The sequence below is a fragment of the Anomaloglossus baeobatrachus genome, chromosome 3 (genome assembly GCF_048569485.1).
Source record: "Anomaloglossus baeobatrachus isolate aAnoBae1 chromosome 3, aAnoBae1.hap1, whole genome shotgun sequence".
In the NCBI taxonomy this organism is placed as follows: Eukaryota; Metazoa; Chordata; class Amphibia; order Anura; family Aromobatidae; genus Anomaloglossus; species Anomaloglossus baeobatrachus.
The window spans coordinates 95105627-95133338 of record NC_134355.1 but is presented as its reverse complement, the minus strand read 5'-3'; the positions used below and the strand labels follow the sequence as shown (position 1 = coordinate 95133338).

Below are 27712 nucleotides of genomic sequence, written 5' to 3'. Positions count from 1 at the left end.
CTCGTCCTCCAGCTCGGTTCTTCAGAACCTCCCCACACTCAGACCGTGTAGATGTCCTGCGGCAGGCGGTGGACTCCCTAAGAGCGGAGGGAGTAGTGGTTCCTGTACCGTTTCAGGAACAAGGGAGAGGGTTTTACTCCAATCTCTTTGTGGTGCCAAAAAAGGACGGCTCATTCCGTCCTGTTCTGGACCTAAAACTGCTCAACAAACATGTGCACGCCAGGAGGTTCCGGATGGAAACCCTCCGTTCTGTCATTGCCTCAATGTCTCAAGGAGACTTCCTTGCCTCAATAGACATCAAGGATGCTTATCTCCACGTGCCAATTGCTACAGAACATCAACGTTTTCTACGTTTTGTGATAGGAGACGACCATTTTCAGTTCGTAGCTCTGCCATTTGGTCTGGCGACAGCCCCACGGGTCTTCACCAAGGTCATGGCGGCGGTGGTAGCAGTCTTGCACTCTCAGGGACACTCGGTGATCCCTTACCTAGACGATCTACTTGTCAAGGCACCCTCTCAAGAGGCATGCCAACTCAGTCTACAGGCTACGCTGGAGACTCTCCAGACTTTTGGATGGATCATCAACTTTCCAAAGTCAAATCTGTCACCGACACAGTCACTAACGTATCTTGGCATGGAGTTTCATACTCGAGCAGCGAGAGTGAAGCTTCCGCTAAACAAGCAGCGGTCCCTACAGACAGGGGTGCAATCGCTCCTTCAGGGCCAGTCGCACCCCTTACGGCGCCTCATGCACTTCCTAGGGAAGATGGTGGCAGCCATGGAAGCAGTTCCCTTTGCGCAGTTTCATCTGCGTCCACTTCAATGGGACATTCTCCGCCAATGGGACGGGAAGACGACTTCCCTAGACAGGAAAGTCTCTCTTTCCCAGACGGCCAAGGACTCTCTGCAATGGTGGCTCCTTCCCACCTCATTGTCTCAGGGAAGATCCTTCCTGCCCCCATCCTGGGCAGTAGTCACGACAGATGCGAGTCTGTCGGGGTGGGGAGCAGTGTTTCTACACCACAGGGCTCAGGGGACGTGGACTCAGCAGGAGTCCACCCTTCAGATCAATGTTCTGGAAATCAGGGCAGTGTATCTTGCCCTACTGGCCTTCCAACAGTGGCTGGAAGGAAAGCAGATCCGAATCCAATCGGACAACTCCACAGCGGTGGCATACATCAACCACCAAGGAGGGACGCGCAGCCGGCAAGCCTTTCAGGAAGTCCGGCGCATTCTGAATTGGGTGGAGGACACAGCATCCACCATATCCGCGGTTCACATCCCGGGCGTAGAAAACTGGGAAGCAGACTTCCTCAGTCGCCAGGGCATGGACGCAGGGGAATGGTCCCTTCACCCGGACGTGTTTCAGGAAATCTGTCGCCGATGGGGAGTGCCGGACGTCGACCTAATGGCGTCTCGGCACAACAACAAGGTCCCGGCATTCATGGCGCGGTCGCGAGATCAAAGAGCGCTGGCGGCAGACGCCTTGGTGCAAGATTGGTCGCACTTCCGCCTCCCATATGTATTCCCGCCTCTGGCACTCTTGCCCAGAGTACTACGCAAGATCAGATCCGATTGCAGCCGCATCATACTCGTCGCCCCAGACTGGCCGAGGAGATCGTGGTATCCGGATCTGTGGCATCTCACGGTCGGCCGACCGTGGTCGCTTCCAGACCGTCCAGACCTGCTGTCTCAAGGGCCGTTTTTCCATCAGAATTCTGCGGCCCTGAACCTGACTGTGTGGCCATTGAGTCCTGGATCCTATCGTCAACAGGATTATCCCAGGGAGTGGTAGCCACAATGAGACAAGCTAGGAAGTCAACTTCTGCTAAGATCTACCACAGAACGTGGAAGATTTTCTTAACCTGGTGCTCTGCTCAGGGAGTGTCTCCCTGGCCATTTGCATTGCCCACTTTTCTATCTTTCCTGCAATCAGGGTTGGAAAAGGGCTTGTCGCTCGGCTCCCTTAAAGGGCAAGTCTCGGCACTATCCGTGTTTTTTCAGAAGCGTCTAGCACGTCTTCCTAAGGTGCGCACGTTCCTGCAGGGGGTCTGTCATATTGTGCCCCCGTACAAGCGGCCGTTGGATCCATGGGATCTGAACAGGGTACTAGTGGCTCTCCAGAAGCCGCCCTTCGAGCCTCTCAAAGAAGTTTCTTTTTCTCGCCTGTCACAGAAAGTGGCGTTTCTTGTTGCGATCACATCGCTTCGGCGAGTGTCTGAGCTGGCTGCTCTGTCATCCAAGGCTCCCTTCTTGGTGTTCCACCAGGACAAGGTTGTGCTGCGCCCCATTCCGGAGTTTCTCCCTAAGGTCGTATCCTCGTTTCATCTTAATCAGGATATATCATTGCCTTCCTTTTATCCTCATCCGGTTCACCGGTATGAAAGGGACTTGCGTTTGCTAGATCTGGTGAGAGCACTCAGGATCTACATTTCCCGCACGGCGCCCATGCGCCGTTCCGATGCACTTTTTGTCCTTGTCGCCGGTCCGCGCAAGGGGTTGCAGGCTTCTAAAGCCACCTTGGCTCGATGGATCAAAGAACCAATTATAGAGGCCTACCGTTCTGCTGGGCTTCCGGTTCCTTCAGGGCTAAAAGCCCACTCAACCAGAGCCGTAGGTGCGTCCTGGGCATTACGGCACCAGGCTTCGGCTCAACAGGTGTGCCAGGCAGCTACCTGGTCGAGTCTGCACACGTTCACCAAGCATTATCAGGTGCATACCTATGCTTCGGCGGATGCCAGCTTAGGTAGAAGAGTCCTGCAGGCGGCAGTGACATCCCCGTAGGGGGGGGCTGTTTTGCAGCTCTAACATGAGGTATTTCTTTACCCACCCAGGGACAGCTTTTGGACGTCCCAATCGTCTGGGTCTCCCAATAGAGCGCTGAAGAAGAAGGGAATTTTGTTACTTACCGTAAATTCCTTTTCTTCTAGCTCTTATTGGGAGACCCAGCACCCGCCCTGTTGTCCTTCGGGATTGTTTTTTGCTGTTTGCGGGTACACATGTTGTTCATGTTGAACGGTTTTTCAGTTCTCCGATGTTACTCGGAGTTAATTTGTTTAAACCAGTTGTTGGCTTCCTCCTTCTTGCTTTGGCACTAAAACTGGAGTACCCGTGATACCACGGGGGGGTATAGCCAGAGAGGGAGGGGCCTTGCACTTTTAGTGTAGTGCTTTGTGTGGCCTCCAGAGGGCAGTAGCTATACCCCAATCGTCTGGGTCTCCCAATAAGAGCTAGAAGAAAAGGAATTTACGGTAAGTAACAAAATTCCCTTCTCCTCAGAGGTCATGGGTCTTCTAGCAGGACAATGACCCAAAACACACTTCAAAAAGCACTAGAAAATGGTTTGATAGAAAGCACTGGAGACTACTAAAGAGGCCAGCAATGAGTCCAGACCTGAATCCCATAGAACACCTGTGGAGAGATCTCAAAATGGCAGTTTGGAGAAGGCACCCTTCAAATCTCAGGGACCTGGAGCAGTTTGCCAAAGAAGAATGGTCTAAAATTCCAGCAGAGCATTGTAAGAAACTCATTGATGGTTACCGGAAGCGGTTGTTCACAGTTATTTTGGCTGAAGGTTGTGCAACCAAGTATTAGGCTTAGGCGGGCTTTGCACACTACGACATCACAGGTGCAATGTCGGTGGGGTCAAATTGAAAATGACGTACTTCCGGCATCGCATGCGACATCGTAGTGTGTAAAGGCTCGATGATACGATTAACGAGCGCAAAAGCGTCGTAATCGCATCATCGGTGCAGCGTCGGCGTAATCCATGATTACGCTGACGCGACGGTCCGATGTTGTTCCTCGTTCCTGCAGCAGCACACATCGCTGTGTGTGAAGCCGCACTAGCGAGGAACATCTCCTACCGGCGTCACTGCGGCTTCCGTAGGATATGCGGAAGGAAGGAGGTGGGCGGGATGTTTACATCCCGCTCATCTCCGCCCCTCCGCTCCTATTGGCCGCCTGCCGTGTGACGTCGCAGTGACGCCATACGACCCGCCCCCTTAATAAGGAGGCGGGTCGCCGGCCAGAGCGACGGTTGCAGGACAGGTGAGTCCATGTGAAGCTGCCGTAGCGATAATGTTCGCTACGGCAGCTATCACAAGGATATCGCAGTTGCGACGGGGACGGGGACTATCGCGCTCGGCATCGCAGCATCGGCTTGCGATGTCGCAGTGTGCAAAGTGCCCCTAAGGGTGCCAATACTTTTGTCTGGCCCATTTTTGGAATTTTATGTGAAATGATCAATGATTTGATTTTTGTTTCATTCTCTTTTGTGTTTTTTCATTGCAAACAAAATAAATGAAGATAATAATACCAAAGAATTTGTGATTGCAATCATTTTCAAGAAGAAACTGAGTATTATCTGACAGAATTGCAGGGGTGTCAATACTTTTGGCCAGCACTGTAAGCCAGTGTATACACAATTCAATTTAACATGTCAAGAACAAATGGAACTTGTGTTCTTTAGCCCAAACAAGTCTCTTCTGCTTGTTGCCTGTCCTTAGCAGTGGTTTCCTAGCAGCTATTTTACCATGAAGGCCTGCTACACAAAGTCTCCTCTTAATAGTTGTTCTAGAGATGAGGTGTGTCCAAACCTTTGGTCTCTACTGTATATATAAAGTTTTTACCACAAAAATGTTGATTGAGCCTCAATTTTTTTTTCATTTTCACAAGGGTAACATTATTAAACAGACCATACAATTTGTTGTGCAATTTCTCCTGAGTACAGGGATACACCATATGTGGTGAAAAAATAACAGGGTTCGAAAGGGAATGCGCGCCATTTGAATTTCGGAATTCAAAATTGTCTGGAATAGATAGCGGACACCATGTCATTTTTGGAGAGCCCGACAATATAAAGAAGAAAAGAACTGCATAATGGGGAGCAGAGTCCAATATTCTTATGAAAAGCGAGTACGAATAGTTTGCTACTCGCTCAACTCTACTGTATACTCAGAAACAAAATATTTCTGATACCTTTTAGGCATGACTTTTACTATTGTAACATTACCTTCTCAAAGAGACTTTCCCGTGCCTTGAAAGCAGCCAATTATGTTTTTCACAACTGCACAATAATGGATTGCCATGCAGGTCAAGAATTAAATGTGGTGACCTGATGTTCCAAGGTGACAAGTAACTTAGATTGCAACTGCAAAGATAATAGAAATATAAAGGATTAATTTACTGTCATTTATGTAAACAATGGTAGTCCATGAACACAGTCTTGTTTTGTTACACAACTTACCTAACAATTTTGGATCTAGACAAAACAAGACTGTTCGAGAAATGTGGAGTTCCTTGCCATACTGCCAAAAAAGGCCCCTAAAAATGCATCTGGATGCTTCCATGGGCCAGTTAGACACCTGACATAAATATCATAGAACATGTCTGGGCTATGCTTGATCGTGCTGTAAGATGACATTCATGAGCTTTTAGAATTTATGCACACTGAGTGGGTGAACACAGGTAAAAATAGCTGAATTAATCGATACTTAACCCATTCTTGACATACACTACAGGCCAAAAGTTTGGACACACCATCTCATTCAAAGAGTTTTCTTTATTTTCATGACTCTGAAAATTGTAGATTCACATTGAAGGCATCAGAACTATGAATTAACACATGTGGAATGAAATACTTAACAAAAAAGTGTGAAACAACTGAAAATATGTCTTATATTCTAGGGTCTTCAAAGTAGCCACCTTTTGCTTTGATTACTGCTTTGCACACTTTTCAATAGCATTCTCTTGATGAGCTTTAAGAGGTAGTCACCGGAAATGGTCTTCCAACAGTCCTGAAGGAGTTCCCAGAGATGCTTAGCACTTGTTGGCCCTTTTGCCTTCACTCTGAGGTCCAGCTTACCCCAAACCATCTCGATTGGGTTCAGGTCTGGTGACTGTGTAGGCCAGGTCATCTGGCGTAGCACCCCATCACTCTCCTTCTTAGTGAAATAGCCCTTACACAGCCTGGAGGTGTGTTTTGGGTCATTGTCCTGTTGAAAAATAAATAATGGTCCAACGAAACGCAAACCGGATGGAATAGCATGCTGCTTCAAGATGCTGTGGTAGCCATGCTGGTTCAGTATGCCTTCAATTTTGAATAAATCACCAATAGTGTCACCAGCAAAGCACCCCCACACCATCACACCTACTCCTCCATGCTTCACAGTGGGAACCAGGCATGTAAAGTCCATCCGTTCACCTTTTCTGCATCGCACAAAGACGTGGTGGTTGGATTCAAAGATCTCAAATTTGGACTCATCAGACCAAAGCACAGATTTTCACTGGTCTCATGTCCATTTCTTTTGTTCTTTAGCCCAAACAAGACTCTTCTGCTTGTTGCCTGTCCTTAGCAGTGGTTTCCTAGCAGCTATTTTACCATGAAGACCTGCTGCACATAGTCTTCTCTTAACAGTTGTTCTAGAGATGTGTATGCTGCTAGAACTCTGTGTGGCATTGACCTGGTCTCTAATCTGAGCTGCTGTTAACCTGCGATTTCTGAGGCTGGTGACACAGATAAACTTATCCTCCGCAGCAGAGATGGCTCTTGGTCTTCTTTTCCTTGGGCGATCCTCATGTGAACCAGTTTCTTTGTAGCGTTTGATGATTTTTGCCAGTGCACTTGGGGACACTTTCAAAGTTTTCCCAATTTTTCGGACTGACTGACCTTCATTTCTTAAAGTAATGATGGCCACTCGTTTTTCTTTACTTAGCTGCTTTTTTCTTGCCATAATACAAATTCTAACAGTCTATTCAGTAGGACTATCGGCTATGTATCCACCAGACTTCTGCACAACACAACTGATGGACCCAACCCCATTTATAAGGCAAGAAATCCCACTTATTAAACCTGACAGGGCACACCTGTGAAGTGAAAACCATTTCCGGTGACTACCTCTTGAAGCTCATCAAGAGAATGCCAAGAGTGTGCAAAGCAGTAATCAAAGCAAAAGGTGGCTACTTTGAAGAACCTAGAATGTAAGACATATTTTCACTTGTTTCACACTTTTTTGTTAAGTATTTCATTCCACATGTGTTAATTCATAGTTTTGATGCCTTGAATGTGAATCTACAATTTTCAGAGTAATGAAAATAAAGAAAACTCTTTGAATGAGAAGGTGTGTCCAAACTTTTGGTCTGTACCTTATGATGTAGATGTAATTCACGCATCAGTTGTGGGTATCTGAAATTGGCTGTCTTAGTGCTTGTTCACACATTGCTTTTTTTCCCAATGCAGTTTTGCCAACTATACCAGCAAAGTCAATGAAATTTTAGAAATCTAAACATGCTGCTTATTTTTTCCTTGTGGATTTGAACCTTCACAGTGTTTTTTTCAAATCTGCAGCATGTCAATTTTTTTCTTCTTTTTGCAGCATTTTTCACATATGGGAAATAGGAAAAATAATGGGAAAGAGAAAAATCTGCTGCAAATTCTAAACCTGTGCACAGACCCTTAGGCTATGTTCACATGTTTTGACTTATGATTACTTAAATAAAAGCATCAATTTTGATGTTTCCCAATCATAATAAGGCAGTGTCATACGGGGGAGAAAAAAGCAAACTGCCCCCAATAAGATCAAAACTGTCTTTTTTACTGTGATCTGGTAAAACCGATGCTTCTCACCTTATTACACTGAGATCCCATCACTCCTGGAGCTTGTAAAAACAGTATGCACTGGAAGTGATGAGATCTCAGTGTGATAAGGTGGACACATTAGTCTTACCCAATGACCACGAAAAAGTTTGTTCTGAACTTCTCTGTTTTGCTTTTTTCCCCTTTTATGACTCTGCGTATCAAAAAACAAAAAAGCCAGCTCAACTCAAAATGGCATGTATAATAAGATGTGCACTGCACTAAAAATTCCAACTTGCACTATTTTAAAATCTGAGATTTTTGGCAAAAAATTGCAATTTCTTGAGGCACCCCGCCACATCACGGCAAATATCTTTGGGGCAGTCCTACTCCAAAATGTTTTTTTTTTTAAATGTGCCATACAGCCTCACATATGAAAAAGTAGAACTGTTCATAGCAGCACTTAAAGGGAACCTGTCACCTAGAATATGCATTCTGACCTATCAGCAGATGTATGTGTGCCCTAATTACACCTCCCTACCCATCCCTGTGTTATAAAATTGTATAATATGAAAGTAATAAAAACCGTTTTATTACCTTCATATTTCCTATGTAAATAGCAGGCTATATGGTCACAGGGGCGGCGCCTTGCCCCTGCGTACTTTCCGTGGTATCACTCCCCTGTGGGCGTGATACCATGGAGTCACATGAGCGACGCCACCGTCGCTCATTCTATCCTGCGCGCATTTACACTTACTATTGCGGCAGGCTTCTCTTCCGGGTTCTCCTTGTCAGTTTCAGACGCGCACTGCGCATGCGCAGTGCGCGTCTGAAGCCGGCGCGTGAACACCTGGAAATGAAGCCTGCCACAATGCACGCAGGATAGAATGAGCGACCGTGACATCGCTCATGTGACTCCATAATATCACGCCCACAGGGGAGTGATATCATGGAAAGTATGCAGGGGCAAGGCGCCACCCCTGTGACTATATACCCTGCTATTTACATAGGAAATATGAAGGTAATAAAACGTTTTTTATTACTTTCATAATATACAATTTTATAACACAGGGATGGATAGGGAGGTGCAATTAGGGCACACATGCGTCTGCTGATAGGTCAGAATGCATATTCTAGGTGACAGGTTCCCTTTAATAAGGACAGTTTGGAATGTTTAGTGAAGTTGTGCACATTTAGTGCTGGCTATCTTATTTTTTCTTCATTGAATTGGTCGGTGGCTGACCCCCACCTTGCCGTGCACGCCAATTTAGGTTGTATTCCACATGTCTTAATTTTGGTTATTGGTGGCTGTTCACATTCAGCCACCAAGCCCTGTCCACAGGCTATTTACTTCATGCAGGATTTGCTTGGGCCTGTCCCGCCCACAGCCATGATTCAGTCATGTGTACGGTATTGAAAAGCACCAGGTAAGTGCTGCTATGAACAGGTCTGCTTTTTTCATATGTGAGGCCGTATAGCACATTTTAAATAAAAATATTTTAGCGTAGGACTGCCCCAAAGAGCTTTGCCGTGACGTGGCAGGGTAGCTCAAGAAATTGCAATTTTTTGCCAAAAATCTCAAATTTTAATAAGTACAGTTTGGAAGTTTTAGTGCAGTAGTGCACATTTAGCGCTGGCTACATTGCTTTTTCTTCATTAACATATTAGGCACCTTAAAGTTTAGAGGACAATATATCAGCAACTTAGATAAGAAATAAAAAAAAAAATCACATTTTGTTCAGATCTTCTACCCCTTCATCACGACATTGCCAGTTTAACATGTAAAAAGTGGTGAAAGCCCATAAGTTAACACCATGAAGAGAAAAAAACCTGAAACTCCTGAATTGCCGTTTTTTCCATCACTGCATCCCTTCCAAAAATGTCATAAAAAGTATTAAAAATGATATATGCACCCAAAATTGTTATGAAAATTGGCAGTTGGCAAAAAAAACAACTCCATGGAAAAATAAAAAAGTTATGGATCTTAGAAAATGCTGTCAGAAACCAAAAAAATTTTTTTTTTTACAAACATCTGAATATGTGTAATTGAACTAACATGAAGAATCATGTTTCCCATTATTACTGCACAATTATCGCCGTAAGAGTGATGCCCCTAAAATAAAGGTGAAGCTAGATTTTTTTCACCATTTCACTGTACTTAGAATTTTATTCCCATTTTTTAGTATGTGACTTGGTAAAATGATTAGTATTTTTAAAATCTATATCTTGTGCCACAGAAGTCCACAGAAGTCCTCATAAGTCGTTGTTCAGTGATGGAGAGGAGAAGTGGGGGTTAATGTCACGCTGTCGCCAAGAAGGAAGAAAAATTGTTGACTTGATAATAAAAATGTTTTATTCCATAGGTCAACGCGTTTCAGGGCTCAAGTCCCCTTCTTCGGGACCAAAAAAGAAGAAAAATTAACATTGCTGATTGTTGATTTTTCTTTTTTTGGTCCTGAAGAAGGGTACTTTAGCCCTGAAATTCATTGAACTATGGAATCAAACATTTTTATTATCTAATCAACAATGTTTTCTTCCTTCTTGGCGACAACGCGGCATTAACCCCCACTTCTCCTCTTCAGCACTGAAGATCCTTCCACGTGGTCCGCCATTGTCTTTGTGCTTGCTTGATGGTTGTGACTTTACACACCGCTATTTTAATATCGGGTAAGACCCTATATGCGCTTTTTGTCCTCAGCTTTTACTTAAGCCGTTGTTGACACACAAATAAAAAAGTTATGGCTCTTAGAAGAAAGGGAGGAAAAACCAAAAGTACAAAAAACAAAAAAAGGGGCCTGGTCATGAAGGGATCATAGCATTGAAAAAAGCGCACAGTGGGACAGCTAAGTTTTGCTATGTATATTTTACATTTGTGGATTTATGAAATGAAAGAATGTCTATGAGGGAATTCAGGACCTCAGTGCTGCAAAGCTACAGACCCAACCATCTATGACTGCTTCAAACTGCTCACACATTCTGCAGGCTTTGTACAGACAATACACCTGTTTTCCTACTAACACTTACTTTTGCAATTCAAGAGTCATGAGCATTCTTGCATATTCGAAAATTTCTGTTTTGACGTAGTGAAGTCTCTTGGAGTCTGCACAGCTGAGAAATTGCAAATTTGGAAACCATGTGATGAGTTCATCTTCGAGAACTTCCATATTAATCATCTTCCTGATATAAAGTTGCCTCAAGTTGGATAAAGCTTTGCTCCATGAATAATCCACTGAAATGCAAAGATATTAGTAATACTGGGTAAAGAAGCAGGTGTGCTTGGGCAGGTCACCTTGTTTGGTCTCATAGTTGCCAGCTTTTATAGGGGCCATTACGGAAGGCAATTTTAAAATTGTTAGAACCCTCCATGCCTCTTCTATGCCTCATAATGTGTATTCAGATAACCATTTTCTGGCAAATAATAGAACATTTTGGAAACCTTCCCCTACTTTTCCAAAGTACTCATTGGCTCACAGGAGACTGTTTTCAGCTCTTTCCAGAGATTGGGAGTAGTGATGGGCGATCCGGAACTGTAAAGTTTGGGGATCGTACCAATCACACAGTGATCATATACACGATCCCAATCACAGGCTTTTCCTGAGAAGCTCATGTTACAGATCGGGTCCAGATTGGGTACAGGGGCTGTAAAAAAAGCACATTATTAAAAAACATTATTATCATATTTACAGGTCCTGCGACGCGTCCTGCAGAATCTGTCTCCTGGCCGCTTCTGCATCTGCGTCCGATCATTGCTGTGCCCCTGGTAAGCACCACTGCCTAAAGGGCCTTCCATGATGTCTTAGCCATGTGGCCAGTCTGGTGTGAATGTTGTACAGACATTGGCTTACAGACTGGTCACATGACTATGACATCAACAAAGGTCCTGTTAACTGAGCTTTGATTCTCACTGTGCAAATGTTGCATTGCATCACGGCGCACAATCTCCCAAAAGGAGCGGGTTAGCTGCATGTATTTCCATGCAGATGAGGCGCTCCTGTCCTGAGAGCGTCAGGTGCGGGTGATGCCTGCTTCTCGCTCTGTACAGAGTGATGTAGCAGAGCTGACATGGCTCTCTCTGCTTTTCACTTTGTATAGACTGTGTCTGTACAGAGTGCTGAAGCTGACATTGCTGTTCTTGTGAACTACGTTGGCCTAAAGATGTTTTTATAATAAAGATAGAGTCTCTACATTTTTTTGGTTTTATTTCTAATAAAAAAAATGTTTTCTATGTGTTGGGTTTTTTTTTACTGTTTACTAGAAATTCATGGTGGCCATGTCTAATTTGGCTTGACATCATGAATTTCCAGCTTAGTACCATCTGAGAATACAAAGCTGGTATTCTCAGCAGCCCGCAGGCACCCCTGGAAATTGCGCATTGTTTCTTAGCGCCATTTCCAGGTGCTTTACCCAGTTCGTCCAGTGGCCCTGGTGCCGGGTGGCTCGCTGGGTAATAAAGGGGTTAATACCAGCTTTGTATTCTCAGATGGTACTAAGCCCGAAATTCATGGTGTCGCATCAAATTAGACATGGCCACCATGAATTTCTAGTAAACAGTAAAAAAAAAACACAACACAGAGAATTTTTTTTTATTATTTTAAAAGCCAATTTATGACAACCCAAGGGAATGAAATTCAATATAGCAACAAGGTTGAAAGTACAAAAATCTCCTAGGAGACACTAACATAAAACTTAACATTTATTTAAGACCTAAATAAAAAGTGAACAGGGTCACTAGTAGTCGTGATTAATATTAAAGGCACATTTAAACTGAAACTTCATATGGAGGACGTGTATGTCTGCGTCCGGTAATGGGCGGTCAATTTGAGTTAGGACCAGGATCCGAAGGATTGATTTGTCCGACGGTGTCAGTTCTTGAGGACTGATTGCCTCTATGAATATGGATTACTAAATAATACTTCCCTGAAGATCTCATGAAACGCGTCGGAAGTAGATTGCTTTATAATTGAGTAAACCGGAGTAAGGAGCACATTGGATGCAGGTTTACTATAATTGAATGAAGCCCGCCTGGATGTGGTGAGACCTTTCTTTTTGTGCTACAGTAGGACCCCCATGGTTGAATGAGGGTGGTTTCCTGAGGCTTAAGTGGCAGGTTTGGATCTCACTGTCCATGACCGCTCCAAGTTCCACTATATGAGTGAGCTGAGTTTATATTTGGAGTGGATTAGGTCTGATATGACCATTATATACATGGATTCAATCTGTGTCGCGTGCACTGAGGTTGATCTCTGAATAGCTTATGTCAGATGCTGTATGTTTCTGCATTTATTACACATAACGGTACTGACTCATATGAGGCTGGGATCATACTCCAGATGTGTGTTTTTTCCTTTAATATTAATCACGACTACTAGTGACCCTGTTCACTTTTTATTTAGGTCTTAAATAAATGTTAAGTTTTATGTTAGTGTCTCCTAGGAGATTTTTGTACTTTCAACCTTGTTGCTATATTAAATTTTTTTTTATTAGAAATAAAACAAAAAAAACATTTAGAGACTCTATCTTTATTTTAAAAAACAATCCTTAGTCCGACGTAATCCACAGGGAGAGCATTGTCAGCTCTGCTTCATCACTCTGTACAGAGTGAGAAGCATGCTGACACTGAGGCCGGAGTTCCACTTACGTATGATTCGTGCATTCTCGCATGGGCATCACCCCACATGGACTAACACTGTCCGGACACGAGTGCCGACTGCTCCTGTCAGCAGAGTGTGCGGCTGTATCGGGTAATACCGAAGCGACACTAGCACAATGACAGTCAAAGTTCAGTTAACAGGACCTATGATGATGTCATAGTCATGTGACCAGTCTGTAAGCCAATGTCTGTACAACATTCACACCAGACTGGTCACATGGCTATGACATCACGTAAGGTCCTGTAACCCGGGGGCTCAGCAATAATCGGAAGCAGAAGCGGCTGGGGACAGAGTTTGCAGGACGCATCACGGGACCTGTAAGTATAATGACAATGTTTATTATTAACTATATTCTTTAGTTTACAGCCCCCCACCCCATCCCATAACTGTAAAGTCCAAGATCGGTGATCGGACTCAAGTTCGTGTTATCTCGATCCTGATCTCGATCTTTACAAAACGATCGAGCGAGTCTCCCGATCCCCAACATGATCGCCCATCACTAATTGGGAGGACTTCCCTTCTTCTGTGAGCCTTCCAGATGGTTCTACAGAATTGGAAAGTAGGTCTATTAGGCTAAGGCCACACAGGAATTTAGCATCCGATGCATTATGCTAATGACCCCAGGTTCCCGCTCTGTGTGAGTGTAAGCCAAGGGTCATTATACTGCGATGCAATCCTGCAATCGGATCACAGCTGCGAAGGAGAGGGAGGGAACAATCTCCCCATTGCCTCCATTATCAGCTATGCAGTGCAATGTTTCTCTCGCACTCATAGACGTGTATGGGTGCGAGTGAATATGGATTTGATTCCACGCGCAGCATGCTGCAACTGTTTTCTCAGTCCGATTAGCGCTGAGAAAATAATCGCAGTTGGGAATGGCCCCATAGAGTAACATGGGTCTGAGTGGAATGCGATTTTGTATCTGATTCCACTCAGTACGTTTTACTCGTCATGTGTCCTAGCCCTAAGTATGAGTGTGATCAACATACTTCTACCCAGCTTAGTGCATAACAAATAACCATATGATTGGCACCTTTACCCTGTACATATATCCTCAACTCTGTCATCGTTACCATCCAGCTCTTAAAGGGGTTGGTCATACTTTATGGCATCTATGGCATCTTTAAAATAGGTCATCAATATCAGATTGGTGGAGGTGCGACACCCAACATCCCCACTGATTAGCTGTTCCCAGTGCTGAAGCGGCCAGATGTGATCAATTAAGTGGCTGAACAGCACAGCATCGTCAAATGCAGTGGTCAACTGCACATCTGCCTTTATTTGAATGAAATTTGCTATCTGTAGTGCCCAGCTGTGGCCACTATGTAGTTGACAGAACTCAGCTGTTTCGCTCCGTAACCAAGCACATGCGGCCTGCCGGTGACAGCATCCGGAACAGATGTCATTCATACACTGCATAATTACTGTTTATTGTTCTCTGCAGGTGTCCACGCCACAAAACACAACAATCTTCTCTGATTATTGCGTTTCTGCAGCATTTTTCCCCGCTTATTTGATGTTGATGTGAAGCAGCATCTTTAATGTTTTTTTTTTATTGTGCACTTAAAGGGAATCTGTCAGCAGCTTTTTTCTCCCCCACCTGAGAGCAGCATAATGTAGGGGAAGATCGTGATTCCTGTGATGTGTCACTTATTCAGAGGTGTATCTAGACTTTCTGGCATCTGGGGCACAAATTCTGTTTGGCACCCCCCCTTCGTGATTTGTGTAGTTGTCATGTGACCACTCATATATGATTTGCACATTCAGTCATGTGCAGACGAACTGCTCTGCCTAACTCTCTCATTATTCAATGAAAAATAGAGAAGTAGGAGAAGCTTATTCTCACATGACTAAATATTGCATAAGAGTGGAGCAGCTATGTGATGACTGCTGGAGCCAGTGAGCAGAGCTGAATCCTGACAGGATTGACAGTTTACATGCTGTTAGGATTGGGCTTCAGTGCTTAATTTTACAGTTAAAGGGGTTGTCCAGGTTTTTGATGAAAGTCTGCATTCACTCTAGGTGACTGCAGACTTCTGAATTCTCACAATACATGCGCTGCACACTTAGGCGGGCTTTGCACGTTGCGATATCGGTAACAATGTGTTACCGACGCTGCAGCGATAGTCCCCGCCCCCGTCGCAGGTACGATATCTTGTGATTGCTGCCGTAGTGAAGATTATCGCTACGCCAGCTTCACCTGCACTCACCTGCCCTGCGACGTCGCTCTGGCCGGCGAACCGCCTCCTTACTAAGGGGGCGGGTCGTGCGGCGCCATAGCGACGTCACACGGCAGGCAGCCAATAGAAGCGGAGGGGCGGAGATGAGCGGAACGTAAACATCCCGCCCACCTCCTTCCTTCCGCATAGCCGGCCGGGAGGCAGGTAGGAGATATTCCTCGCTCCAGCGGCTTCACACACAGCGATGTGTGCTGCCGGCTGGAACGAGGAACAACATCGTACCATCGCAGCAGCGGCATTATGAAAATGTTGGACCCTACACCGATCATACGATAATGACGCTTTTGCGCTCATTAATCGTATGTAAAAGACAGCGACGCCGGATGTGCGTCACTTTCGATTTGACCCCACCGACATCGCACCTGCGATATCATAGCGTGCAAAGCCCGCCTTAGGATTCTCCCTTGCCAGTGGCAAGAGTGCATGGTCATTTGAGTACAAGTATGCCGGGTACTGCGCATCTGCCTCATTGATTTCAATAGGAGTAGATGTGCAGTACCCAGCCACGGCCACTATGAAAAGACGGAGCCAATCTGGAATTAGGCACGTCTGCTGCTGCTGCTAGTGCCTGGAACAGCCGATTGCAGGGAGTCGGACCCCGTCCGCTTAGACATTGATGACCTATCCTAAGGATAGGTCATCAGTGTTAAATTAGTGGACAACATCTTTAATATAGCCATGTATAGCATAATCTTACAAGTTATGAATTACTTGTGTACAGGATCAGAACTAAAAACAGCAAATGAATACAATCACCAGAACCATCAGAGAACCAGAAATACATAATTACAACCCCCATAAGTACAGAAACACAGCATGACAATAACCAGCAGTACAGAAATACCTCACCAGAATCACCAGGAGTACAGAAATACCTCACAAGAACCACCAGCAGTACAAAAATACATCCATATAACCCCTTCAGTACAGAAACACATCATCAGAACCACCATCAGTATATATTCACCTATAAAGAGCCCCTTTAAATTCTCAAAAATTGATTCCCATCTGAAACATATAATACCTACAATAATGATACAGGAATCTAGATTGCTTTCAAAAAGTGAAAAATTATTTTTATTTAAGCAAAATACATACTCATTATAATTAGTGACATTTCACAAAAGGACAGCAGTTTAGTGAAAAATGGAGGGAGAATGGTATAGCCACACTATAGCCACCATCAGTATATAGTACATTAACCCCTTCATGACCGCGGGCAGTAAAGTTACGTCCTATTTTTACGTGACTTAACGACCAGGGATGTAACTTTACTGCCTAAAGTTCAATTGATTGCCGTGGCCATAGCAACGGCTTTCAAATGATGTGCCCTGCTGTTTCTTACAATAGGGAACCTTTGCTTGACCCCAGGGGCAGGGGCATCGCCACTACCCATCGCCGATTGTTGTGATTGGCTGTTCAAATCTGAACCGCTAACCACATCGATCGCACTGGTTTTGGCTAAAACAATGCCTGAATCAGTGCGAGATCCTGCTAAGATGTGCTGCAGCAGCTGCAGCAAATCATAGCTGGAGATCAAACATGGCGCCCCCCACCACCTGCAGCACTGATTGGAGCAATCGTGCTATGACACTCAATCGCTCCAATCAGCATGCAGTGGGCAGTCTGATCTGGAGGTTACCGCCCTCCCTAGGCTTGTGTTGGCCCGGAGAGCCCTCCCCCAGCATGTCTACGGCATGCACCGGCTGGTACTTGTAGTACCACACCGCCTCCGCCGCCACTACTGCTGCTTTCTGATCGCCTCTCCTGCTTCCCCTGTAAGTATTGTGCGCTCCCGTGATGCCCCTGACCCCTGCCAATGTGTCCCCCTGCCGATGTGCCCCCCCCCGAACCCACCCCGTAATCTCTATTCTGCTCCAAATTCTTCTGCCTCTGCTTCTCCTCTCTCCCCCTCCCCACCTCCATTTGCTGTCCCTCTCCGACGTCCCCTACCTACTGTCACCGGGTCGTCCGAGATCTTCATTGGTCCAATCACATCTGCCTCCATCGCTGGATCCTTCCTGGGTCTTCAGACATAAGCTGTCCAACTTGCTGCCTGCTGCTCCTGTAATAAGCTGTCCATCTTTCTGCCTTCTATTCCTCCTGCAGTTCCTCTGGTCAGTGATCCTCCTGCTAATTCTCTGGGTCCTGTGAGTATAACTTTTTTATTTTTCCTGTGTCCCCTGTCCGTTTTTACACCTCATCCGTCTGTGCGTCCACCGAGCACTGATCAGTAATGCATATAATGTATCTGCATCCATGCTCAATTTTCTGCAGGACTTTTTTTTTGTCCGTATCTTGCATTGTTTTTTTTCACCTCATCCGTCTGTGCGTCCTGCAGCGGCCGAGCGCTGATCAGGGATGCACATAATTGATCGCATCCGTGCTTAATTTTCGGCGTGACTTTTTTTTTTCCGTATCCCAGGTCACTTTTTGTATCTCATCCGTCCATGCGTCCTGCAGCAGCCGATCAGTGATGCACATCACTGCACGGCGTCTGTGCTTTGAAAAGTCAAATTGCGCTCCTCCTCTTCCAAGCCCTGTCATGTGCCCAAACAATTGGCCAACATTGTGCCAAACTTCTGCGGGAAGGTGTTCTTTCCTGACAACACTGGGATGGCTCCTAAACCTGGGGAAATGAACATTATGTACAAGCAAGGTCCAAATTTTCCTGGGGCTCACTTTAGATTAAGAAGCCCAGGTATTTTGTCTTCCAGAATCCAAGCTAGAAACTCTCCAGGTACCAATGGATCGGGCAATAAAAGGCCCAAGGTTGTCTCTCAGAAGAGCTATGTCCCTCCTGGATTCCCGTTCATCCACCATTGTGGCGGTTCTGCGGGCCTAGGCACACACCAGAGTAAACTTCAGTGGGATATCTTGAAGAATCAAGCAACTCTTAGGATTATTTGAACAAGTACATTACATTGCACTCCAGCCCAGCACAATCGAATCCCTGCATTGCTGGTTTAACCCAGTGATCTTAAGAGGCGTGCTTTGGATGACCCTAGTATCTAAGGTGCTTACCACCGACGCAAATCTGCAAGGGGGGGGCCCAGCTCAGGGTCACCCAATCCAGGGAGAGTGGTCTGGAAGTGAATCTCATGTTTTCTCAAATACCAGGGAATTGCTGGCTGTAGAATGAGCAGTGGGTCAGTTCCTGCCCTCCCTGACTGGTCATCATGTAAAAATCCTCTTGGACAATCAGGCGATGGTAGCATACCTCAACCACCGAATTGATTGCTCTCTGTGAGAGAAACAAAATTGTAATTTTTTTAGTTGTGATACCTTTTAATGGCTAACTAAAATAAAATAAAAATATGTTCCAAAGCAAGCTTTTCAAAATATCTGAACCTCCGGAGGGATGCTCGGTCCAGAGCGCTAATGGATATAGCAGGCAAGATTTAGATTTAGCTGAGTGTTATCTGAAATCACTCTCAGCAGTTCATATAAAGGGAAAAGAAAACTACAGCGGACTTTCTCAGCCGCAGCAAGTTATGACAGGGGGAATGGGTCTTAAGTCAGTCCATTTTCTGTAGACTGTGAGCCCTCGCGGGCAGGGTCCTCTCTCCTCCTATACCAGTCTGTCTTGTACTGTTAATGATTGTTGTACGTATACCCTCTTTCACTTGTAAAGCGCCATGGAATAAATGGCGCTATAATAATAAATAATAATAATAATAATTTTCAATCAGATTACAGAGTTGTGGAGTGTTAGGCCCTGTGCGCACTAGAAAATGGAATTTTCTTAAGAAAATTCTGCAAGTGCTGAAAGATTTCTGCACCCGTGGAAAAAAAACGCAAAAAAAATGCACCGAAATCCGCATGCGTTTTGTTGCGTTTTGTTGTGGATTTGGTGTGGATTTGGTGCGGTTTTGGTGCGTTTTTTCCACGGGTTGGTACATGTGTTTTAATGCATTCAATGCAATAAAGCACATTGAGAAAAAAAAAAGGTCATTTCCTTCTGATATAGATAGAGAGAGAGATAGATAGATAGATAATGGATAGATAGAAAGATAGATAGATAGATAGGTAGACAGGTAAATAAATAGATAGATAATGGATAGATAGAGAGAGGGATAGATAGAAGGATAGATAGATATATAATAGAAGGATATATAGATAGATAGATAATCAATAGATATAGGACAGATCAATCAATAGATGGAGTCCCTGTGAGGACACACTGCAGTTCTCGCGAGCAGTAATGTGTTCACATTACCGACCGTGAGAGATGACCTTTAATTACCTCTGCAGTCTCGTTACGAGGCTGCATTAAGTACTGTGTATCAGTCGCGGCTGGATGCAAGCGTCGTGCGACCTGCGTGGATTACGCCGGAGCTGTGTGTTTGGGAGGGGTTAATAAATGGTGACAGAGGAGGCTTTTTTGTGTTTTAATTTAAAATAAAGGATTTTTCTGTGTGTGTTTATTCACTTTACTTACTGGTTAATCATGAAAGCTGTCTCATAGACGCTGCCATGATTAAGCTACGACTTAGTGGCAGCTATGCGCTGCTATTAACTCGTTATTACCTTGGTTGCCACCGCATCATGGCAATCTGGAAGAGCCGGTAACACGCTGGGACTGCCGCATAATGGATGCGACAGTCTCGGGGCAGCTGCGGGCTGATATTCTCAGCTGCGGGGGGGGGGGCATTAACCCTGGCCCTCGCCTTCCCCAGCCTGAGAATACCGGGTCTCTGCTGTGTGTTTACCTCAGCTGGTCAGCTGGACGGTAACAATACGGCGGAGCCCACATTTGCTTTTTTGTTTTTTTATTTTTAATATGTACATTTGATTTCTTTGTGTATTCTATATGTCTTTCTCTGTGTGTGAGTGTGATCTGTGTGTGTTTACTCTCTGCGCCGCTTCCTCTTCCTGTCATAATGACATCACTTCCCTGCACAAACGCAGGCAGTGATGAACATTATGTCCCGAAAACGCGAAATACCGCAGGGAATAACGCAGGAAAATGCAATGAAATGCACAGAATTTGCTACCTGTGTTATTCCCTGCGGGATTTCACGATTACATTACAGTCAATGGAGTGAAATCCCGCAGCTACCTGCGGAAAAGAAGTGACATGCAATTGTTTTTGCTGCGGGAATCCCGCAGCAAAACCTGTAGCTGTCAAAATCCGCCTAGTGCGCACAGCATTTTTTTATTCCCATTGGATTTGCTGGTGAATCACTGCAGAAAGGTTAAGAACATTTTCTGCAGCAAAACATGCAGCAAATCCGCAGGAAAGCCACACGGTGAGAAAAACGGTGTGAGTGGAGTGCGATAAAACATTGCTTTCCACTCGGACCAATATTAGCCTGTGTGTCAGCGCACATGAGCGATTATTTTCTCAGCCCTAATCAGACCGAGAAAACAATCGCAGCATGCTGCGATTGTAATGCGAGACTCTCTCTCTCGCACCCATTTAAGTGTATGGGGCGAGAGAAAAATCGCACTGCACTCGCGGTACACCGATTTACCACGAGTGCAGTGCGAGAATCGCAATAGCCGGCTACGGAGGAAAGAGGAGGAGAAATCCCTCCCCTCCGCAGTGCTGGCCTGCCCCTCTTCAGAGCCGGCCCGCCCCCTGCAGCTGAGGTCCACTCACACAGTCGGACCTCAGTCGCAGGGACACCCGCATGACACTTGGATCCTGCTGTACTGCCAGCGTGAGCCGAGTGTCATGCGAGGATCGCACTAGTGCCCCGTGTGGCCCCGGCCTTACAGAAATAGACCTCTTTGCAACCTGTAAAAACAGGAAGGTTCACTGGTTCTGTTCTCTATATCTAAGGGATCAATCTCACGCGGTGGACACTCTGCTCATAGCCCTCATTCCAGCAGTGTTGAAGAAAATCCGAGAAGACAGGGCAGTAATGATCTTGAAAAAAATATTTTGGCCAGAAATACCATGGTTCTATTGGCTGAACAGAATGTCGATCTCCAGGCCATGGGTCCTACTGGAACTACCAGTAATTCTCACTTAGGTTGGGTCCAGCTCTCTTCACCACCTGACAGTCATACTGCAACTAACAACATGGTTTTTTGAAAGGTCACCTTTACAAAACAGAGGGTTCTCTCCTGTACTAATCTCTACTCTTATACAGTGCAGGAAGCTGGTTACGACAAATAAAAAAAAAATCTACTGCACAGCCTGGACAAAATTCTTGTCTTCCACAGGAGTGAGTCCAGATGGAATGGCGCCAATTGCTGTAGTCTTAGAGATCTTCCAGACGGGGTTGACAAAGGGTTTGTCAGTAAGTACACTAAAGGTTCAAGTGTCGGCTCTTGCCGCCTTGTACAATTGTGACCTAGCGGGAGATCGCTGGATTTCCCAGTTCATTAGGGCATGATCTAGTCTTTTGAGCAATATTGCCGTACCTCCATGGGATCTTAATATCGTCCTGTCAGGACAGATGAAGCCCCTATTGAACCCTTAAAGTCTATGCTCCATCCCTGAAAAAAACTTTTCTGACAGCCTTAACATCAGCGAGTAGGGTAAGGGTAAGTTCACACACTCCGCTTTTTTTATGCTGCGTTTTTGTGCGTTTTTTGTGGCAAAAAACACACAAAAATGCACCAGCGGCAAAAAAACGTGTAAAAAACGCATGCGTTTTTACCACGTTTTGGTGCGTTTATGGCTGCATTTTGCTGCGTTTTTGTTAACTGCATTTTTATACGTTTTTTTTTCAGGGAACAATGCCAATAAAGATTGGTGAAAAAAAAAAAAAAAAAGGTCTGATGTCATTTTCTTCTTCAATATGTTCTTCATTTACCACTAGTGTATGCAGGAGAACAGACAGCTGCAGAACTACAAGGCTCAGCATGCTCCATCCAGGACTGTATGCTTGAGGGAGAGACAGGGAGAGCAGAACTACAAGGCTCAGCATACGCCATCCACTAGTGTATGCTGGAGAGCAGACAGCATCTGCAGAGCTACAAGGCTCAGCATCCTCCATCCAGGACTGTATGCAGCAGTTTTTTGTCCAAAAAAAAATGACGTGGGCTTAGCCATATTTTTGTATGCTAGCCAGGTACAGCAGGCAAGTTGCTGCCCCCATCCTCCAGCTGCCTATTTGTACCCGGCTGGAAACCAAAAATATAGGGAAGCCCTTTTTTTTTTTAATTATTTCACAAATTTCATGAAATAATTAAAAAGAAAAAATGACGTGAGCTTCGCCCAATTTTTGTGTCTAGCCAGGTACAACTAGGCAGCTGGGGATTGGAATCCGCAGCGCAGGGTGCCCAAACTTTCCAGGCACCCCTGCTGCGATTTGCAGTCCGCAGCTGCCCCAGAAAATGGCGCTTTCATAGAAGCGCCATCTTCTAGCGCTGTATCCAACTCTTCCAGCTGCCCTTATGCCGGGTGGCTCGCTGGGTAATAATAGGGTTAGGGCTAGCTGTGTATTATCAGCTGGCCCTAAGCCCGAAATTAATGGTGTCACGCCAATATTAAACATGGCCACCATGAATTTCTAGTAAAGATAAAAAAAACACAACACACAGAAAAATATTTTTATTAGAAATAAAACACAACACAATTAGTGACTCCATCTTCATTGAAATAAAGAACCCCCCTCCTCCGCAGTAATCCTGGGTCAAGGGTCCCGCGCCGTCCAATCCAGATCCAAGATCATCTGATCGGTTTGCTGGAAGGCAAGGTGATCAGATGATGTGTCAGGTTCAAGGGCCTGAATCACATCACACATCGGCTGATTGTATAAACGGCGTTTATACAATTAGCTGATGCATCAGTGCAAAAAAAAGAACAAAAAAAACTACACACTTCTGTGCAGACTCCGGTCTGATCGCTGCAGGACCCGGCGATAATCATCTGATGCAGTCACCTGACGGCATCAGCTGATAGTTTAAGCCTGCCGGGCAGTAAAAAGCCAGCCTCACCGCGAGACTTATACGATCAGCTGATCCTGTCAGGTGACCGCATCAGCTGATCAGCGGCAGGTCCTGTAGCCATCGGACGTGTCCCAGGAGTCTGCTCACAGCCGGAGCAGGGGTGGCGGTACCGGGAAGAGGAGCTGGGAGCGGACATGTGCCGGGAGTCTGCAGACAGGTGAGTATGACATTTTTTTTTTCTACTCTTCACTTTTGATTTCGCAGCTGCTTCCACCTCCTGCCCGGACATGACGCAGGACGGGAGGTGGAAACAGCGGTGGTGGTACCGGGAGGATTCAAGCTTCTGTGTTTACCAACAGAAGGAATCTTCTTCCTGTACACGTCACGGTACTACCCACCCCTTGCGTTTATAGCTGCGTTTTTAGTCATAGAAACGCACTAAAACGCAGCTATATTTGCAATTTGCGTTTTTCATTGCATTTTTAAACATCTCATTGAACTCAATGGGTGGACAACACAGTGAAAAACGCAAAAATAATTGACTTGCGTTTTTGTGGGCACCACAAAAATGCAGCTAAAAAAACGCTGTGTGCAGACAGCAAAAATGAAGACTCATAGACTTTGCTGGGGAACCAAAGTCATGCAATTTTCTGAACAAAACGCACCTGAAAAATGCGCAAAATTGCCTCGAAAAATGCACTGTGCGCACATAGCTTTACTCAGCTTTCGAGGATAGAGTGGTCCTGAAACCTGACACTGCTTGTCTCCTGAAAGTAATTTCTAACCTTCATAAATCTCAAAAGAATGTTCTTCCATCCTTTTATGATAGTCTGAAAGATCAGAAAGAGGAGGGGTCGCAGTGCCTGGATGTTAGACGTTACCTTATTGAATATCTGTCTCTAGTGCATGCAGAAAAGGCAGGTTCCTATTTGTATTCTTTTCAGGGATAAATCCACTTAGCTAGGTGGATCAGGGAAGCCATTTCTTCGCCTACTCTGCTAATAGTAGGGATGTGCCTGTAGGTCTGAAAGCTCACTCCACAAGGGCAATGGCATCTTCCTGGGCTTACAGATCGCAGGTCACTATTGAGCAGATCTGTACGGCGGCCACATGGTCTTCACCTTTCACTTTGTATAAGCACTATAGATTGGCCTAATCCTTTACTGACTTCACCTTGGGAGAAATGTTCTGCAACCTGTAGTCCTCCCCAAAGTATTCTTCTGTCTATGTAATTCTCTCATGGTGCTATTATGGGTGAGGGACAAATACGTAATTACTTACCGGTAATGTGTTTTTTCTGAACCCATGACAGAACCCTTATATTCCCTCCCTGCATGTGGATAGATTAGCAGTATTTTAGCTGCACGTGGTTATATTTTGGTGCTGGTTTATGTCATAACAATGTTCCTTTTCCGGAGGTCCTTTCATGCTCTGTAACCAACTGATGCGGGCAGAGGTACCGCCCCTTTTTATCCTGTAGGTTTCCTGTCCTTGAAGGGCAGATTCCCTCTCTCGTGGTGCTGTCATGGGTTCAGAAAAAACACATTACACCGGTAAGTAATTATGTATTTTTTATATTTTGCACAATTAAAAACAAATAATAATATTTAAACAAAACATTAAAACATTAATACTTTACATTTTTTCAGTTATTAATATTTTTTTTTTTTACGACAACTTCCCTTTAAGCATGTTTATTCAGTTTATATAGAGACTCATAAATTAGCAATATACGGTAAGTGAAATATCATATTATCAATCGTATCCATTTAAGTATTTCTACAAATATAAAGCTTTACAAATCTTAATTATTCTTATTTTTCCCTTTTCATTTTGACTCACCTCTTCTAATGTATGTACCACTTAGATCAAGTGAATAAATCAACTTTAATGAATCCTCTTGGGCTTCTGTTCCATTAAGCAGAAATGCTGACCCATCAATGTCTTCAGATGAATTGCTTCCAATCAATGTCATAGATAAATTAAGCCACATCAATTTTGGAAAACTGGCGAAAGCAAATGGTTGAATGAGCACTATGGGATTTTTAGCAAGTGATAGGATTCTGAGATTCTTCAACATAAGGCACTTTGGTACAACTGATAGCTGATTATTGCTTAGATCCAGTGAATCCAGTTCAGGCAATACAGAACTTTTCCAGTGAATATCTTTGATCCGGTTGTGAGATATAGACAAACTGCGAAGGTGTGAAAAAATAGCCACATCTTGATCCCTAATTACAGTTAAATTGTTGTAACTCAAATTCAAGTCCTCGGTATATGTAGGAAGACACGATGGTAACATATCTAAATTTTGGTTCTGTAGATGACATTTGATATTGCATTGGTCCCCACATTGAGAGTCAGTAATATTCCCTTCTTCCGTTAGATTTTTGGAGACTGTGACTGTCGGGTCAGTGTTGCTTAGCTGAGCCACTAACATTCCCATCTTACACACAAGCAGCAGCAAGGTGAACATTATCTTCTGGAGGTAGTCAAAGAACAAAAAGCAAGTCTGCAAAAATAAAGTAAGAGCATAAATATAATAAAGTCAATTGATGTAAGAACATAAAATAATTTGTTGTAGTAACATTAAAAATGAAATCTTCCCAGTGGTCTAAAGGCCCCGTTACACGCAGCAATATCGCTAGCGATATCGCTAGCGTGCGTACCTGCCCCCGTTGGTTGTGCGTCACGGGCAAATAGCTACCCGTGACGCACAACATCGCTTACACCCGTCACACATACTTACCTGCCTAGCGACGTTGCTGTGGCCGGCGAACCGCCTCCTTTCTAAGGGGGCGGTTTGTGCGGCGTCACAGCGGTGTCACTAAGCGGCCGCCCAATAGAAGTGGAGGGGCGGAGATGAGCAGGCTGAACATCCCGCCCACCTCCTTCCTTCCGCATTGCCGGCAGCCGCAGGTAAGCTGTAGTTCGTTGTTCCCGAGGTGTCAAACATAGCGATGTGTGCTGCTTCGGGAACGACGAACAACATGCGTCATGAACCAGCAACGATTTTTTGAAAAGGAACGACGTGTCAACGATGGACGATTAGGTGAGTATTTTCCATCGTTAACGGTCATTCGTTGGTGTCACACGCAACGATGTCACTAACGAGGCCGGATGTCCGTCACGAATTCCGTGACCCCAACGACATCTCGTTAGCGATGTCGTTGCGAGTAACGGGGCCTTTAGATCCTCATTTGTAGTAGAGGTTTCCTATGATTAATTATTTTAAGTTTCCTTTCTTGCCCAGTATAAAAATAACAAATTGTGCAGTAGTCACCAACCACAGATACAGCGCTATCTCTAAGCTGCTTCTTCGCAGAGCCCAGGGACGTCACCACTTCAGCATGTCAACAAAGACCAGGGGAAAAGGAGAAGAGGTAACCCTGTACCTGTGCTGACTTCTCAATTTCTTATTTTTACACTTAGCTATACAGGTGTAGTGCCAGCATCTCTGCAGAGATGCTGACTTAGTCACTGCCCCGGCCAGGTCGTGTCCATCCCTGTACTCTCCCGGCCATCCACATTAGCTGCTGCCTCCTTCCCCTCCCGGACCCTGTTCATGCTGCACAGGGTTCTCGGAGTGCACCTAAGACGCACACACACCGGCCCTCCTTTTAAAGGGCCGGGGTGTTATTTCCAGGAAATGTCTCTCAGCCTATGGCTGAGAGGCACTGGATATTTAAGGCACCCTCCCATTAGGGGAGGTGCCTGCACAATGCCTCTAGTCAGTCAGTCTCTAGTCTGCTACTTTGCTAGTTGTCAGGTCTTGAGCTCCTGTCTTGCTATTCATGTGTTCATCTCCAGTACCTGCCTTCTTATACCTGTGTACCCCTGCTGTGCCCACCATTCCTGTTTGTGCTCACCTGTCCTACCTGCCTCAGTCATCCCTCCTGTACCTGTCTTTACCTGAGTCCATCACCTGTCCTGGGGGTCAGCTGCCACAGTCCCGGCCACTTCCCTGGGAGTGGTACCTGGCGTCCGCCTCGTGGTGGGTGCTTGGTTAAGTCTCTCCCACTCAAGAGTAAAGTCCCTGTCACACACACAGATAAATCTGTGGCAGATCTGTGGCAGATCAGTGGCAGATCTGTGGCAGATCTCTGGCAGATCTGTGGCAGATCATTGGCAGATCTGTGGCAGATCTGTGGTTGCAGTGAAATTGTGGACAATCAGTGCCAGGTTTGTGGCTGTGTATAAATGAAACAATATGTCCATGATTTCACTGCAACCACAGATCTGCCAAAGATTTATCTCTGTGTGTGACAGGGCCTTAAGACCGGGTCTCTCCTATGGTCCAGTGGGTCCAGTAATCCCACTCACTGACACTATACCGGCCATGAGCATTACAATAGGGAAGTAAAAGTAATTATAAAGCATTTAAAAGATCATTTCC

General features: G+C 45.1%; 1 protein-coding gene across 1 annotated transcript in view; it reads right to left on the bottom strand.

The window, feature by feature from the left end:
• LRRN4 (leucine rich repeat neuronal 4) overlaps positions 1-27712 on the bottom strand; it is a 64819-nt gene that overhangs the window by 5699 nt on the left and 31408 nt on the right. Inside the window, exons 2-4 of the mRNA XM_075338081.1 lie at positions 25159-25828; positions 10602-10806; positions 5016-5153 (exon numbers count right to left, since the gene is read on the bottom strand). Coding sequence (XP_075194196.1) covers positions 5016-5153; positions 10602-10806; positions 25159-25792 — 977 coding nt within the window. The 5' untranslated portion in view covers positions 25793-25828. The remainder of the gene's footprint in view (positions 1-5015; positions 5154-10601; positions 10807-25158; positions 25829-27712) is intronic.